The sequence below is a fragment of the Cygnus atratus genome, chromosome 16 (genome assembly GCF_013377495.2).
Source record: "Cygnus atratus isolate AKBS03 ecotype Queensland, Australia chromosome 16, CAtr_DNAZoo_HiC_assembly, whole genome shotgun sequence".
Classification (NCBI taxonomy): Eukaryota; Metazoa; Chordata; class Aves; order Anseriformes; family Anatidae; genus Cygnus; species Cygnus atratus.
Genome location: NC_066377.1, coordinates 15,140,330 through 15,157,835, shown reverse-complemented (window position 1 = coordinate 15,157,835; position 17,506 = coordinate 15,140,330). Strand labels below are relative to the sequence as shown.

Genomic DNA, 17,506 nt, shown 5'->3' with positions numbered 1-17,506 from the left:
ACAAAGAAACAAACTTTCCTCATGTTTATGCTTTATCATCACTCCCTTGTACAGCAAAGACTCGGCTTTTCCACTAAGCTTGTTGCTGCTGCTGGCCTTCAGTTTGACTGGTAGCTTTCAGCATTAGTCACAGGTGCTACATAACCATTCCCTCCCAGCTCAACCCTCCCAAGTCTACCTGAAACACCTGCTAGACCACTGCTTAAGGGGCAACATCTCCACCTCAAAATAGTACTGAAATTATGCCTGAGTCTTTTATGAAATAAATCACTAAAGAGATGAGCCAGGTGCCTCTCACTGACCCTGCAAAATGCTCTGCAGCATCTCTGGTGGGCTCCATCATCGAAATATATATATATTTTAAGTGTTCAGTTAATTTTTTTTTTTTTGATTTGTGAATAAAATATAAGCTCCCCTTCTAAAACAGTATAACGCAGAGTTTACCTATTAGGAATATCTATGAGACAGATCTGGAAAGCAATCACTGATACTTTGAGAACAGTTAAGATCTCCATTCTGGTCTAACTACTGTACCTATGTTTCAATGTGAAGTGTACACAAAAGTCCAAAATTATTTTAGTGAATAATCATTGAAACAAAGACTTTACTAAGACTTAACCAACAAAAACCTATTTATTTATTCCAAACACCAAGGTACAGTTTTCAAGTTTTGCAAATATTGCTCCAAAGCAAAATTTTATATACAGCGCCCTCAGTTCTAATAGTGCATTAACAAAGACAAATATACTTATGTATCCACAGTGCAATGTTTGCTCATTTCATCAAGGCTCCACGTTGCATTCACTTACCAGTGATTTAAAGAAATATAAAAAAAAAGTGACTTGCCAGACCAAACAGTTGATCCAGACTAAGAAATAACAATGTGGAAACTTGCAAAAACATGGACAAAAATGAATCCAGGCAAAGTACATTAAAGAATCTTTCCTGAACATGAAAAATGCTAGTCTATTTTAAATAAATATTTTCAGTCTTTACCTGCAAGAACTTATTCTCTAGCTCTACTAAGGAAAACAAGTCTCCAGTATTTGTCATTTCACTCAACCATCAGAACTGTCTCTTCTTCCAAACCTTAAGTATTGCCCTGAGCAAAAAAAAAAAAAAAAAAAAAAAACACACACCACAGCAGAAGTAAAAACCTACAATGATCACACAAAAAGCAATTGCTTGGAAAGAAGTTCCACTCTGGAGAAGTGTCTGCTCAGGAACTGACTTGTCTTCACACCCTCAAACTGTAAGCACAGCTGGCTCAGTAGCAGCTATGTTCTTCTCAGACTCCTGGTGGAAGCGCTTGCTTTGAATTTCAACCAGGAAACACCTTTCTGGTCATTCTAACCTGAAAAAAAACACCAAACCTTCACAGTTGTTTGGAGTCCTCCTCCAATGCTGTTCTGGTTGTTTGGTTAATGTTGCCTGGTCTAAAGCTACACACAGTATTTATAAATTGAGGTGTCATTAACAGGAGAGAGAGTATAACATTGGTATCATCTTCAGAGATCGAAGTGCTACTTAAATATCATGTAAGCTTTATTCCAACTGTGTTACAGAAAAATAAATTTATTTTTCTGCTGTACATATGTTGTATTCACTATATACCAACTACAAAACTGTGAGACAAATTATTCCCTGAAATGACTCCTGGCACAAAAGCCTTAGTTACTACTAGAGAAGCCTAATTATTGTTTTCTGAAGGAACTGATTAAAATATTCACTGTGTAGATACTGTTAACTTAAAATTTCCAATATTATTGTAGGAATTTACATAGTTAGTCATTATTCTTTGCAGTATACAAATGTTACAGGCTCATATCAAAGATTAATAAATTGTATAGTTACGGGCCTTCCAATGACAACTGTTCTTTGATTTTACCCTTTGGTGGTACCATCACACACAAAAATCAAGATAAATCCAGATTTTTCAAGATACCCTCTCAAAGCAAAAACAGCTTACCATTTTCAACAGTGAACTTAATTCGGCAACGTTAGGGAAGGAAAACTGAAGTCGCAGCCATCATTTATGGAGCTATGATCTGCAGTTGAAAGGCTCTTAACATTTCAAATACTTACAACACATCAATGTTTCAAAAAGTACTGTATAATATAACTTGAACTTAAGCAGCATTTTCACCTTGCTCTGACAAAATAATACAAACCAGAAAATTAAAACGTAAGGTAGAAAAAGGGACTTTGTGAACATACACTGTTAACATAATAACCCACTCACTGTCTGTGAGGACAGTACCTCATGCATAGATCTTGAGGCTTTATTTACACAAATATAAAATAAACTGATTCCCAAAACCACACATTCATAGTAAGTCTTTACAATGAACACGTTCAGAGTATTGAAAAAATCTACATTTCAAAATATAACCGGAATGGCAATTATTAACAAATGGGTAGAAAACTACATAATGTCCATTACAGACCTTGCTCAAGTCTGGAACTCCAAGCACATCCCCAGTCTTTTCACAGCAGTATCTTATACTGCCACAAGGGTGTGGGTGTCCTGCTAGCATTAGCTCGGGAGGCACGGTATGGCCACGTTGAAGAGTTCAAGAATGCACAAACACACAACGTTAAGGGGTTTCCCCAGTACCAAGTCACATGAGAGTGACAGGATAAATATGGAAAACAATCATTTATTCTGAAAGTAAGTGCAATCCACCTGTGACTTTCTGCTACATTATTTAACATAATAGAAGGGGAGAGTTAGGCCACTGTTACTTGCAAACTTCCACATAACAATTTATAGTTAAGAGCAGGACATTCATACTTACTAAGTCTTGAAAACTGTTATAACATTTCCTAGTGATTAAATACTGTGTGCTACTATGCATAAACCAGAAGGAATAAAACATGACACAAGTCACTTAAACTATGCAAAGTTATTTACAACCTCTGTCAACTAAACATTTTTGGCTCTTAGAACTCTGTTCTTCAGTGGCACAATTTTTAGTCAATTTAATTATGAAAAGTCTACCGTTTCAATGAACAAGTTGTAAGGAGTGAAAATTTGAGTATAATTTATCAACAAACACACAACCTTTGAAGACAACAGTATTAACCTCTTCCATATTGTTATAATTGCCTAATAAACCCAAAATTATGAGATAAAATTAACCTTTTTTGCTGTTCTTTGAACAGCAGTTCTTCACAAATCCCTGAAGTCAATCTGCATCACGTGCAACCAGCATGCTAATTTCATTTAAATACACAGAGCTGTTCACATCAGATGCTCCAACTTCACTCAATAACAGTCTCCAATACTTTCTAGTCTCATGATGAGCAGCAAAGTGCAATCTGTTGCACTTTGCCTAGGTCCGTTATAAGCTGCTTTATACAATGTTTGAGTTGTGGGAGTCGAGCTAGCGGTTCCGGTGGCTCCAGCTCTCCTGTATAATCCAGCCAACTCTCCAAAACTGCAAAGAGAAACAAAACTGTCACCATTTCAGTTCTCAGCAAATAGACCATCTTAAGCCACAAAGCAAGTTCTTTAAATTATCAATCATTACAAATAGCTTTTGATACAACGTGACAAAATAATTCACATTTAAAGGAAGTTAAAGAAAAAACAGAGGTTCCCAGGAAAAAGCAGTGCAGTGAAGGAAAACTCATGACCAGACACTGTGAAATCTAGTGCTAATTTTCCTCTGACCTGTGTCAATTCCAGAGCAAGGACACTGCAGTACAGGAAGATTATACTATCAGAATAACTTAAGATCGGATCCTAAAACAACAGGACAGTAATGTAAGAAGTTTGCCATCTACACAGACAACTGGCCAGGCAATAAGAACTGCATAAAAGAAAATGGAGAGGAAACCTAAAAGCATAAACAGCAGACTACTACACAAAGAAAACAAATTCAAAACAAATTCCTCTTCTAAGCTTCTCAGTGTGAAATGCAAACTAGACATACAACTGACTGAGACCTCAGGCAACGATGTGATTTCTGAGCAGAGCAGTAACACTTTGAGTAGCACTCCAGCCTAGAAGAAGATACAAAAAGCCTGACTGAACTTGAGCTTCTTCATTTATGAAAAAGGCATTGTAAGTGTAGGCCTGATCTTTACTACCTGAAAGATTTCTTCAGTTTAACCTCTCAGTACCTTACTGAACTACAAGAAGAGGGTCTTTATAGTGTTAAAAGTTAGATTCCCAACAGCTTTGCAAGATAAGTTGCTGTTTTAATGGCTATACAATCAACAGCTAAAGTATTTTTGACTAAGATAATACAAGAAGAGCATAGTTTTCCATAACTAGGAAAACAAATCAAGTGACATTTAAGTTACCCAGAGACCTACAGACTGGTGAACCTCACCTCTGTGCCTGCGAAGATCGTGGAACAGATCCTCCTGGAAGCAATGTCAAGGCACACGCAGGACAAGGAATATCCCTTTGGTTGGTTTAGGCCAGCTGCCCCGGTGACGTTCCTTCCTCACCTTGCCCACCCCCAGCCCGCTGGCTCTGGGGGTTAGCGGGAGTCCTCATGCGGTGCCAGCACTGCTCAGCAGCAGACACAACACTGGGGTGATACCAGGGCTGTTCCAGCTACAAGTGCAGAGCACAGCACTGTGTGGGCTGCTGCAGGGAAAGTTAACATCCCAGCCGGACCCAGTACACCTGCAGGGTCGATCGGCTCCATGGCTGCTGCCTGACTGGCCGGGCAGCCTCGCGGCCGCCCTCTGGGAGCTGCTGGGGCCCAGCGGGGCCGAGGTCCCCTGTGGAGTACTGCTGGGTGGGTGAGGAAAGCAGCTGGAGTGCCTGCAAGGCCGATGATGCTGTCATTAGGCAAGGCTCTGAAACTCACGGATCTGGGAAGAGTACAGAAACGCTGTCCAGATGTGCAGGGGCAGGATCGGGAAAGCCAAGGCACTGACAGAACTAAACTTGGCGAGGGATGCAAAGAGTAACAAGAAGGGGTTCTACGAGTACATTGGCTGCAAAGGAAAGAGTAGGGAGAGTGTAGCGCTTCTGACAAATGAAGATAGAGGGCAGGTAATAACAGATGAGGAGAAGGCAGAGGTACTTAACAACTTCTTTGCCTTGGTCTTCACTGGTGGTCAGGCTTCCCACATCACTCAAGTCCCCAGACCTCTAGGTGGGGGCTGGGGGAGCAGAGTCCCTCGCGCTGTAAGCGAAGAGCAAGTTCGGGACCTCCTGATGCAATTTAACAACTACAAGTCTATGGGGCCTGATGACATGCATCCCAGGGTCCTGAGGGAACTGGCTGATATAGCAACCAAGTCTCTCTCCATCATATCTGAAAAATCATGGCATTCAAGTGAAGTCCCCAGTAACTGAAAAAAAGGGAAACATCACTCCCATTTTAAAAAAGAGTAGAAAGGAAGACCTGGGGAACTACAGACTGGTGAACCTCACCTCTGTGCCTGGGAAGATCGTGGAACAGATCCTCCTGGAAGCAATGTCAAGGCACACGCAGGACAAGGAGGTGTTCTGAGACAGCCAGCACAGCTTCACCAAGGGCAAATTGTGTCTGACCAATCTGGTGGCCTTCTAGGATGGAGTGGCTGAGTCAGTTGACAAGGGAAGACCAACCAATGTCATCTACCTGGACTTGTGTAAGGCCTTTGGCACGGTCCCACGTGACATCCTGATCTCCAGATTGGAGTGATGTGGATTTGGTGGGTGGACCATTCAGTGGATAAGGAATTGGCTTGAAGGCCGTACCCAGAGAGCGGTGCTCAATGGCTCCATGTCCAGGTGGAAGCTGGTGACGAGCGGTGTCCCTCAGGGGTCTGTCCCTCGGACCGGTGCTGTTTAATATCTTTATCAACGACATAGACAGTGGGACCGAGTGCATGCTCAGCAAGTTTGCAGATGACGCCAAGCTAAGTGGTGCGGTTGATACCAAAGAAGGAAGAGATGGCATTCAAAGGGACCTGGGCGGGCTGGAGAAGGGGGCCCACGTGAACCGCATCAGGTTCAACAAGTCCAAGTGCACGGTGCTGCACCTGGGTCAGGGCAGTCCCAGACATGAGTACAGGCTGGGAGAAGAACTTGCAGAGTGCAGCCCTGCAGGGAGGGACGTGGGGGTTCTGGTGGATCAAAAGCTCAGCATGAGCCAGCAGTGCACACTTGCAGCCCAGAAGGCCAACTGCATCCTGGGCTGCATCAGAGAACAGCAACGGACGGAGGTGATTGTGCCCCTTATGTTCTGCCCTTGTGAGGCCCCGCTTGGAGTCCTGCATCTAGGTCTGGAGCCCCCAGCACAAGAAGGATGAGGGTCTGTTAGAGAGGGTCCAGAGGACGGCTACAAAGTTGGTCAGCACCTCTCCTGTACAGAAAGGCTAAGAGAGCTGGGTGTGCTCAGCCTGAAGAAGAGAAGTCTCCAGGGAGACCTCATTGCAGCTTTTACATACTTAAAGTGGGCTTATTAAAAAAAAAAAAAAGGAGCAACTTCTTGTTTGGGCAGGTAATGATAGGACAAGGGGGAATGATCTTAAACTAAAAGAGGGGAGATTTAGATTAGCGGTTAGGAGGAAGTTCTTCACTCTCAGAGGGTGGTGAGGCACTGGCACAGGTTGCCCAGAGAAGCTGTGGATGCCCCATCCCTGAAGGTGTTCAAGGCCAGGCTGGATGGGGCCTTGGCCAACCTGATCTAGTGGGTGGCATCCCTGCCCATGGCAGAGGGGTTGGATTCAGATGATCTTCAAGGTCCCTTCCAACCCAAGACTTTCTATGATGCTATGATTCTAAGTAAAGAATTTTGAAGGGATACAGAAAAATATAACAGCCCTGTGAACTCAAGAGGCCACCTGGAATAGGCTAGAACAGCCAGCAAGCCCCTGAAGAACAGTGAAGTTCAGAAACACAGAAGTGCTAAGGAACAACAAAAAAAAAACCACAAAAGCAAAAAGATATGGAAGGTATTCTACTACATCATCTGATATAAATATTCAGAGATCTAACTAGAACTGTTTTTTTTTTAAATAAAATTCTTCACAATGTTATCTAGATCTTCAATTTTGTTTTAAAATCCTTGAGCACCAGGAGCACGTCTATTTTCTACTATGAAATGCAGTACTTCTGACAATGCAACGCTGATCATTTTGTAGGTCTGCAGAAGCAAAATTAAAACCAGCATGTTTTTAACAGGCAGTATTATTTGAATAGGAAAAAATACAGTTAGCTTTTACAACAGAAAAATGCCACCTACCATCTAGTTCCTTCTCAATGAAATCCATTCTGTGTATGACTTCATCTTGCAGAGATTCCACATGAGCTAAAAGATTAAGCTGCCACTGCAGCTGTGAGTTCACAACTCCCTCTTTGTCCTTTTCCAGTAATTTCATTTCAATAGCTTCCTCTGGAGAGACTTTCTTAGATACAGAGTCTTTTACCTAGTAGAAATACATATATCAGTAATTTATTACAGTGAAATGAAATTAGTGAGAAGGACTACCTGGGTCCTTACTGTTATCCAAGGTAATGGCTCAACAAATCTTAGGTTAGTGGAGGACAGAGAGGAGAGGTCATACAGAAACGTTAAGGCAGTTTGGGCGAGATCACCTAAATAGACATGACACACAGATGCCTTAAAAGAGACATAAAAAGTCTAATAGAACAGAGGATTAGAGAAGAGTTTCAAAAGCAACATGTTTTCATAGTTATTTTGCTAAGACCTAGTCTTTGCAACTTCACAAGCACCTCATTTTAGAAATTGACCTGTATATACCTGTAGCTAGCTCCCCAACAACTTCCATTTGGAATATATTGCGCTAGGTCTGCGGATCCAGGGGAAAATTGAAAACTTTCTTACACGACAGTAACGAACAAAAGAACAAGCTGGGCTGCAGTGAGAAGGGACTGCTCCTGAACGAATCTAAACTCAATTCTACTACAACTTTCAAAGCATCTAGGAACATTACCACTTGCAAAACTTTACCACTCTGCGTCAGCAGATCCTACTTCCCATACATTTTTCATCCATCTGAAATATGACAGGATTTAGAGAAAGGCTCCTAAAAGACTAAGGAACTAAAACACATGCCTTTCTAAGAAATGTAAAGCAGTCTTAATTGATTTGACAAATTAAAAAGGAAATTAATCACTTTTTTTTTTTTTTTTTAAACTTTTTTCATGAAATAAAAACTAAACAACTTATTTGCAAAGGAAAAGGATCTGGGGGTGCTGATTGATACTTGCTTCAACATGAGCCGGCAGTGTGCCCAGGTGGCCAACAAGGCCAACAGCATCCTGGCTTGTATCAGGAATAGTGCAGCCAGCAGGACCACGGAGGTGATCGTCCCCCCTGTACTCTGTTCTGGTGAGGCTGCACCTCGAGTGCTGTGTTTGGTTTTGGGCCCCTCAGTACAAGAAGGGCATCAAGGCCCTGGAGCGTTGCCAGAGAAGGGCTACGAAGCTGGTGAGGGGCCTGGAGCACAAGTCCTGTGAGGAACAGCTGAGGGAACTGGGGGTGTTTGGTCTGGAGAAGAGGAGGCTCAGGGCAGACCTCCTTGCTCTCTACAGCTACCAGAAAGGAAGGTGTGGGGAGCTGGGGGTTGGCCTCTTCTCACAGGTAACCAGTGATAGGACTAGAGGGAATGGCCTCAAGTTGCGCCGGGGAGGTTTAGGTTGGAAATGGAGACATTTCTTCTCAGAAAGAGCAGTCAGGCATTGGGACGGGTTGCCCAGGTGGTGGAGTCATCGTCCCTGGGGGTGTTTAAGGAAAGGTTGGACCTGGTGCTTAGGGACATGGTTTAGGGGGTGAGAGTGGTGGTAGGGGGATGGTTGGACCAGTTGATCTTGGAAGTCTTCTCCAACCTTAATGATTCTATGATTTCTAAAAAAAAAAAAAAGTCACTATTTCCCTGAAGCTTTCTAATGTTTGTCAGACTGTATTTCATATGACCTCAAATCATAAAATAGAAGCATTTTTTTGGAATTGAGGTATAGCAGAGGACTTCCTAAAAGTTTACTAGATCTGGTAGAGCTGAAAATGAGAACCTACTATTAAAGGGAGAAAATTGGAATGCTCCAATAGGAAAAAAAACACAAGAAGAACTATTCAATGGTTATTGTCCTTAACCATCAGTTCAGGTTCCTTTTCCTTTTTTTAAGGATACATTGCCTGAAGAACCTGGAAACAATTTAATTATTGCAACTATTAAAAGCAATGTGAGAACAAGTTGGAAATAACTAAAAGTTGTGTCAGGGTAGGTTTGGGCTGGATGTTAGGAAAAGGTTCTTCATTGAGAGGGTGGTCGGGCACTGGAATAGGCTCCCCAGGGCAGTGGTCATGGCACCGAGCCTGCCAGAGTTCAAGAAGTGTTTGAACTACACTCTCAAGACACATGGTCTGACTTTTGCGTGGTCCTGTATAGAACCAGGAGTTGGACTCTGTCTTTGTGGGTCCCTTCCAACTCAGGATATTCTATGATTCTATGAAATGGTGGAATACCAGTGTATTTGAGAGTATCTCATGTGCTCGCCCTGTTCTCTCCTTGTTCTGTTGTTAGGGTTTATCTTTAGTGTCTAAACCATAGAAAAGTAAGGAGCAATGAATTTCTAGACCACCACAATGCACATTCCACATACTGTACAGATGATTTAGAGCCCAGAAATCATCTTCAATTTGCTTTTTTTTTTTTTAGTTTTTTAAAAATGAAATGGTAGAGATGAACACGTCTATTATTTTGACTTGCTCTGACCACCTAAGTTTAACAGTATGACATGAAAAAAATAAACAAATGAATAGACTAAATACTAATAAAAGGACTAATCAGTTTTGCACTTTGCCAGGCAAACACATTCTCTATGCAGTGAGGATTATTTTAACATAAATACCTTGGAATAATTGTGTTTGGATTCATTTTCCATCCTGCATATTTCTCGGTCCAGATTCCAACCAAATCTCTCTGACAGGACATCATCCCCATTTTCTCTTATTCTATTTACTCCGTCATCCATGGCCGAACCTCTTGTTTCTACAACCAACCTCTGCTCTATCGCAGGGTAGTAGGCCCGAGGTTTCTGGTAACAGTGTTCACTTGTAATATAAGATTCCTCCACAGAAGGAATGGCTGAGGGTTTCTCAACTGTCCCATTCCAAGTTCTATAACTTGCCGTCTCCTCTTTGCAACAGTTTTCCTCAATGTGAATGATGTGTTTCGTATGGATTTTTTCATCCACCGTAATGTGTTTCCACGGATGACACCAAAGCTTTAGGTCCGGATGTTCTTTATTTCTGTTCAAACATAAAAAGGTGAAACACCCACCAAATTTAAACTTTAAAATTACTAAGTACACTACCTTACCATGTAAAGAAACATGTAAAGAAATCAAGTAATAACATTTCAAATACTACATGCTTTAGTCGTCATCAGTTAAAAAACAAATATTATGAAATGTAATTTCATTGACCTCAACTGTGTATCTTCCTATACTGCTTTTATGTTCACGATTTTCATTTCTATAACATTGTATATAAGCCAAATAATGGTATTAAGAAAACAACTTAATCCATTTTCATCGGGATATTTTTATTTATATATTAAACAGGCAAGTCAAACACACATTTATATCTTAGTTCAGTTTCAGTGTATTTCAACGATTCTAACACCAGTAAAGCAAAGACACCCCTCAAACCACTCAGTATCAGACTTTTGCCTGCAGTTCCTCAAAAGAAACTTTAAAATTCAATCCACTGAACTTGTATAACCCTCTTAACAACAATCATGGACTCAGGGTGGGGTGGGGTTACGTACTTCTTTTCTTTTATTATTTCCTTTAAATCTTTAACTTGCCTTTAAATTCCAAGATGCTAAGCAAACTACTGTCTGGTACACCGCTTGCCTCCTTTAGAAAAAAAACTTATTTGTTTTCTAACTGAATTACATAGAGTATCTCTCAAAAGTTATTTATTCCAGCAGCAGGGACAATTACAGATATCAGATTCTTACATGGATGTAACAAAAATTAAAATTTATCATGAACACTAACTGATACTGTTTTTCCACATTTTTCAGGCATTAAAAAAGCAGTAAAGAGGAGAGCAAAGCAGAACCAATCTGTTCATCTTCAAACGACAGGCAGCTCATCTGCTACAGGCTGCAAGAAAGCAGCAGAAGCAAATCCTGATGCTAAAGCACCTGCACTCAACTACACGCAAAGGAGAGGGGTCCTCGCCCCCCAAACCCACTCTGTGCTTCCTGGCACATGAAGGCAGATGAAATTACTCCATCAAGCCGATCCAGCTTCTGAAGCTGTTAGCTAAACCACTCAGGAAAACATGCCTATTTTCCTTACACAGTAACCTCTTTCTAATCTGCTCTATGCTAGAGAAACTTTCCTCTGTGTCTCTTAAAGAAACAGTTAGTGCAACTGCCAAGGACTCGTTTTAGTCCAAGCTGTTTCATACCAGCATCTATACCTCCACCTAGGAGGGTGTCCGTTATGCCCTTAATGAGCAATCTTGAAGGAACTTCTAGACGAGTAGAAACCAAGTGTTCACTCACCAGAGCTTTCTACTCCAACTCCATAGAGACTCTACACCTAAAGGCACCATCTTGCTCAGAGAACAAGGGAAACTTTGCAGAAGACAGAAAATTGAAAGACGACAAGCCAGCTAACTACAGATGAAAATTCAAGTGTTGAGTACTTGAGCGCCCTTTTAACTATTGCCTACTGAAGGCTGCTGCACTCTCCCACTGCACCAAACCTGTCAACATGACCTTTGATTTTTTGCTACTTGCTTGAGATACTGAGCAACACTCTCCTAATAGTTTTTGACACTAGTGAAATTATCTCCGCTCTCCCAGAAGGTAGATCTACATCAATAATATAACCATTCTTCTGAGTCAGCTTTTTTCTTTTTAAATTCACTTTGATTTAAGTAATGTTAAAAACTGGGGCTGCGGTCTTCAGCAAGATGGTTCTAAGAGGACCACCTTTAATTAAACTAGGCCATTACAACTTCAGGATTAGAGAAAAATGAACAGAGTCTGTAACAAGCATCACATACTTGTCCAGCATTCCACACCATAATACTATGCAAATCTCAATTTACAACTGAAATGTCACTGTCTAAAGTGTTGCTATTTAAGCAGAAAGAAGAAAAGGCTAAGGACTGGTCTTAGGATACTTATGTTCCAGCCCTTCCAAAGAAAAAGATACTTACAGATCTGACTAAAGGATGCCTCAGTGGAAAAGCAAAACCTTATGTTACAGTTGTTACTCTTGTTTTAAGCATTATCGCTTTACGCATTTGAAGTACTGCCAGCAACACTGCTGCATCACCATAGATTAAATTTAGGGCAAAAAGTTCTAAAGAAAGCTGGAAACAAAAACAGCTTTGCTTTCCAAGTATCTGCTGCTATGCAAATTATTAATGAATAAATTAAAAACGTTATTTAATTAATTTGAAACTGCTGGATTTGAGTTAGAACAAGATTTTCAGCCATCAGAACCCAACGATGACTTTAAACAGAAAAGATGCAGAAACTATTGTTTTTCTACAGGGATTATGGAATACATTTTTTTTTTTTTTAAATGTATCTGTAATAATCTTTGTATAGAAATGAACTGATAGAGGTTGCTGAAGGTCCAACTGCTCTCCCATTAAAACAGAGCTACACATTATGATGGAAAAATAATAAGGTATTATTTCTACTGGAAAAGGTAAGACTTAAAACTACTGGATGGAGAAGGCAAGTGTTATAGTAACACCACCACAGGTTATACACCTATCCTTTAATTGCTACTTCAAGTGTTTTAGGAGAAGCCATGATTCTTAGTTTTCTCTTTTCTTTGTATTTTACCAACCCTTCTTTCTAACATCAGTTTACACTCCCTACCACACTTAAATAGTCTGTAAGAAGCCAAGATATCCTTTTCCAAGGTAACACTGGCAATTCAACCTATGTTGTTATATATCCACAAAGAAGCACAAAAATAAGTCTGAATTTCTGGTTATTTTTCTATCATTTGAAATCAAATTCGTGTTGAAAACATGCCGACTGATATTGCTTACTTTAATATGCTCATCTTCAGCTGCAGTCCATGCAGTACTTCTATCACTCTCTGTACATCGCCAAGAAGCTGGTGAGTGGCTACTATCTTCTTGGCGTTCTGGTGGGAATAATTTTCTTCCAAAAATGCTAAGCCATGCATGTGACCATTACTTAACCACTCCTTCTCATACCAGTACTTTAAGCTGGACCTCTGACCTAAAGCAACAGTAACGAGTATGTTAAAAAGAAGCATTAACCATGGCATGTTAACATTACATAGCAATTTTGATTTTTTCAGTTGTGAAACAGCTGATTAGCTCATACGAGTAACACCGACAAAGATCCATGACAGCAGACAAAACTCCAAAGCCATGAAGAACCTGTAACTGGGAAGTGAGATGACACCTTAGTCAAGAAAATCTCTGCCCAAGTATAAGAGCCCGGAGCATTCAGACTCCAAATGCTAAAGGACATCCACAACAGAATATGCAACTGACAGACAGTGAAAAGTGTTTTTAGCAGGGTATCACACTTCTTAGTAACCACAATTATAACTAAAGCTAGTCTGAGTACAACTCTGCAGACAGAAAAATGAAGAGACAGTGAAATTCCTTTCTCCACTGGTCTCATTTTAATAGTTTAATGCACGTATTAATACAGTCACATGTAAATTTTACAAGGAATCATTGTGTTGATGGATATCTTGCGTATATTGAGCTATTAATAATGCTAATGCTAGCTTAAGACATTGAGATATCAACAATAACAAATGAAATTATATTAAATGTGATAAATACATCAGTAAAAGTAACTTAAGACAAGAAAAAAAAGGTTTTAGCAGAAGAGGGTGAAACTTGAGATGCTTGCTAAATTGAAAAAAATCCAAACAAAGAAAACTATCAAATGCCCCCCCCACACCCTGTGAATTGTACTGTTACAACAGATGTTCTCAGACACTTCAGCACCCTGAGAAACACCATATCATTCACAGGCCTATATATAGCCCAGTCCGCAAACCTACAAAGCCAGAGGTAATATGGGAGCACAGACTCAGAATGACATTCAGGAAAAAAAAAAGTCTCCAATACAAGCAGATTAATATCTGCTGAAAATTTCAGCAGTGAATCAAAACAACTCCTCTGATGTCCAACTGAGAAATTACTCATAGGTGTATCTCTTTTTGGGGTAATTAAAAATAACAACAAAAAGGTTTGCATATCATGCCCAATATGTATATCCATCAACATAAAGGATACTTTTAAACTTACATTCAATGCTAAACCTGTCTTGAAGACAATGTAGAAGAGTGTTTGTGAGCACATAACCACTAGGCTGTATAGGACAATACCTGATGTTTTGAGGCAACACCTCCAAGAGACCTCATTCTCAAACAAAAAACCCCTCAGGAAAGAGCAAATTCTTCAGGCTATAATAGCTCAACCTTTCAGGCAGATACACTGAAGAGAGAAGCCTTCTACGTATGGCCAAAACCACCTTGGAGATGTTCCTGACATATCTGTATTAGCCTCATCACATTTATTTTTGTGTTAGAAAAGCTCCCACCTGCAAATGCAGTTCAGTCAACACGATTAAAACCCTACATTTTAAAATCTTAGTTATCTGAACAGCACTGACATTATCCAACTAAAGCCTATGGCATCATTTACTTAATGGTGTACTCAGAGACACAAAGTGCTCTCTCTTTCTAGGTGAATAAGCTTAAGAGATTAAGACAGAATCTAACAAAGCATGCTTTCCATTGCTTGAAAACATCTGCCACATAATAAGCAATATTTTTTATAATGTTTAAGCAAGGGTAAATGGCATTTGAACACAAATCGCTTAAAAATCACACTTGATTCAATAAACTGTCGAAGATGACAGTTGTATAGTTTTTTGGCATAATTACACTAAGCTTGCTTTTACTTCCAGCAACATAAATGGTGCTGTAAGTCGTCCCAGGACTGGGGAAAATCCCTAAATAAGGAGTCTGCTGAATGGCTACGGCCAATTTTGAAAGCATATTATTTGCAGATTCACAAATTCATGGAAGGTTCATTGAAATTCAGAAGCCACTTAGTAGCTTTGCAGTCAAAAAAAAAAAAAAAGGATATGACTTCCTTTTCCAAGGCAGGTAAAAAGTAAGTCCTAATAAAAAAAGAAAAGTCTCAGGATAAAGTAAAAGTGATTAAGCTAATTAAGTGAAATGGTAGCTGTAACCAGTTTTTACTGAAAAGCATTCTAATAACATTTCCTACTAAATACAAACAGTTCAAGCATGATGGCACAACTTCAGTTTGCACATGCACTTCAGTTGAGTTTATAACTTAAGTTTACACGAATCAAGTCAAAGCATCTTAAAAATAAATGGTTAAAATCCTGGGTGCAAAACACCATTAAAAGAAGGCAAACAGATTATAAATTGACTACTTAGATAACTGCATGTTAAACATAGTGTATCTTCCTTGCAAATGATGTTAGTATACACACTACACTTGGTCACAAATCAATTAAGCAAGCTACTAAAGAGCTGGTGATTTTCAATAGTCAAAAAAAGTAGTGATCACAAGACCCTTTGGGTTTATGTGCATATTTGGATTGTGATGAGGCAGACAGGTATCCCAGGTATCTCATAACATCTAAACAAGGACACATGCCCAAACCTCATCCACTTCCATGCTTGGCAAGGCTTTGTAATTCAGAGTAGGAAGTCAAAAACAATCCATGCCATAAGTGTAGTTTCATCTGCTGCATAAGATGGACTGAGACATTTTAAAATATACAGCTTCATAGTTTGGAGCAGAGAAAGTACTGCTTAAATCAACTCTGTGTTACCCAAGATAACATACTTGTATTTATACACATGCTGTTTCAAAACAAGTAAAGGACATCACAGCTGTCGAGAACCAGACTGCCTCTTGATGATTTATTTTAACCAGTGCGTAAGTCTGGCCTCACTGGAGGAAAGCTGCAGTTAAGTCCCTTAAGATGTTTTCACGCTTTATTCATAAGGAGTCTTTACTCAAGTTTCCTGAGCAGTTCTGAATTAATTTTCTGTAGCCAGACTGTACAACCAAACTTAAATCCCTATTACTGACAAGTATGTGACACAGATGGTCACAGTTAAACGTTCATTTCCATTAATGTCCAGCTGTAATTGCACAACGTTGACTTGCGTACATTCACATAAATTCAACTTTCTGCATCTATAAATGAACTCAATTACCTATAAAGGCAGACAGCTAGTGGGGCAAAAAAAAAGTTTAAACTCTGGTTATATTTATATATATATAAACTAATAGTTACTACATATATAGGAAGGTTCAGTAACCTTAAATGTCTGTACCTGGAGGATCTTGGCAAATATAGCAGGTATATTTCTCAGGTACATTATCTTCCAGTAAACCCATACAGACTCCATGCTGCCAGCACAGACACTCTTCACACTGTTTAAAGTCAAGAAGTGCACATCAACAGAAATGAAGCCTACAGGAGCTCAGTAAGTTTACCTCAATTAAGAAGAGAGACATTATCTACACATTTTAAAAGAACAAGGTATATTAACATCCCCTCCCTTTCAGCTACAAATACATTAAAGAATCAGACTACAGTATTTCAATCCTTCCCACATTTTTCACGTGGATTTATGGAGAATGACAACAATTATGCTGTCAAAGCAGAGATCCCAGAGATTCTGAAAGGTGTCAAAATGTTCCCTTCAGAGATGAAAATCTTCTAAGAAGATGCATGCACACAGTATCTAGGACAAAAACAAATCAACCTTTATCAAAATATACCAAGTTTTCTGAATTAAATTTTCCACGCTTAAATAATAAATCAACACATTCAATTACAAAATCCTAGGGATATTTATGATAATGTAGGACTAGCCAATACTATGCTTCACCATATCTCTAGCATTTCATCCATTTCCACAAAGGTAGCTCTACTTCTTATAAAAAAGAAAAATGCAGATGCAGCTGTACTAGCTTTAAAAAAAACAACTTTGCTCACATTGGTAAGCATAAATGTCAAAATCACACTGGCAAAGACCGAATATACTTTGGCACTACTTTTTAGTGCAATTATGCTACTTAAAAATGCAATAAACCATACAGTTTCAGAGCAGTAAAAACTACATCCACATGTTCTGTTTCAGCCTTTTTCCTCCCCTCTTCCACAAGCAGCCAAAACCACAACTGCAGCCTAAAAAACATTAGAACATGGGACAAAACCCCACATAAGAATATTAAGTCCATTTCGATTTGAAACTGTGTGGTGTCTGTTTAGAGTTATTATGTTCAGCATAATAAGCATTGAGACAGTAAGCATTGAGACATAAGCATTGAGACAGTAGATCATCTTTACTTCTTGGAGCACAAGGCAAAAGCTTAACGCAGAGACCATGACAATATTGGCAAAGGTTTTCAAATGAGCTGATATGAAGAAATGGTAACTGCAAGCAATGTTAGATGCCCTTCACTGACCTACAATGAATGATACCAACCTGATA

At 39.6% G+C, this 17,506-nt stretch overlaps 1 protein-coding gene across 9 annotated transcripts in view; it reads right to left on the bottom strand.

The window, feature by feature from the left end:
- Positions 1-603: 603 nt before the first annotated feature.
- PHF20 (PHD finger protein 20) overlaps positions 604-17,506 on the bottom strand; it is a 78,507-nt gene continuing 61,604 nt past the window's right edge. For all 9 annotated transcript variants that reach the window (XM_050714021.1, XM_035548241.2, XM_035548245.2 and 6 more), the window contains 5 exons: positions 16,340-16,439; positions 13,014-13,209; positions 9,830-10,229; positions 7,200-7,383; positions 604-3,440 (listed from right to left, as the gene is read on the bottom strand). In XM_050714021.1, coding sequence (XP_050569978.1) covers positions 3,298-3,440; positions 7,200-7,383; positions 9,830-10,229; positions 13,014-13,209; positions 16,340-16,439 — 1,023 coding nt within the window. In that variant the 3' untranslated portion in view covers positions 604-3,297. The remainder of the gene's footprint in view (positions 3,441-7,199; positions 7,384-9,829; positions 10,230-13,013; positions 13,210-16,339; positions 16,440-17,506) is intronic.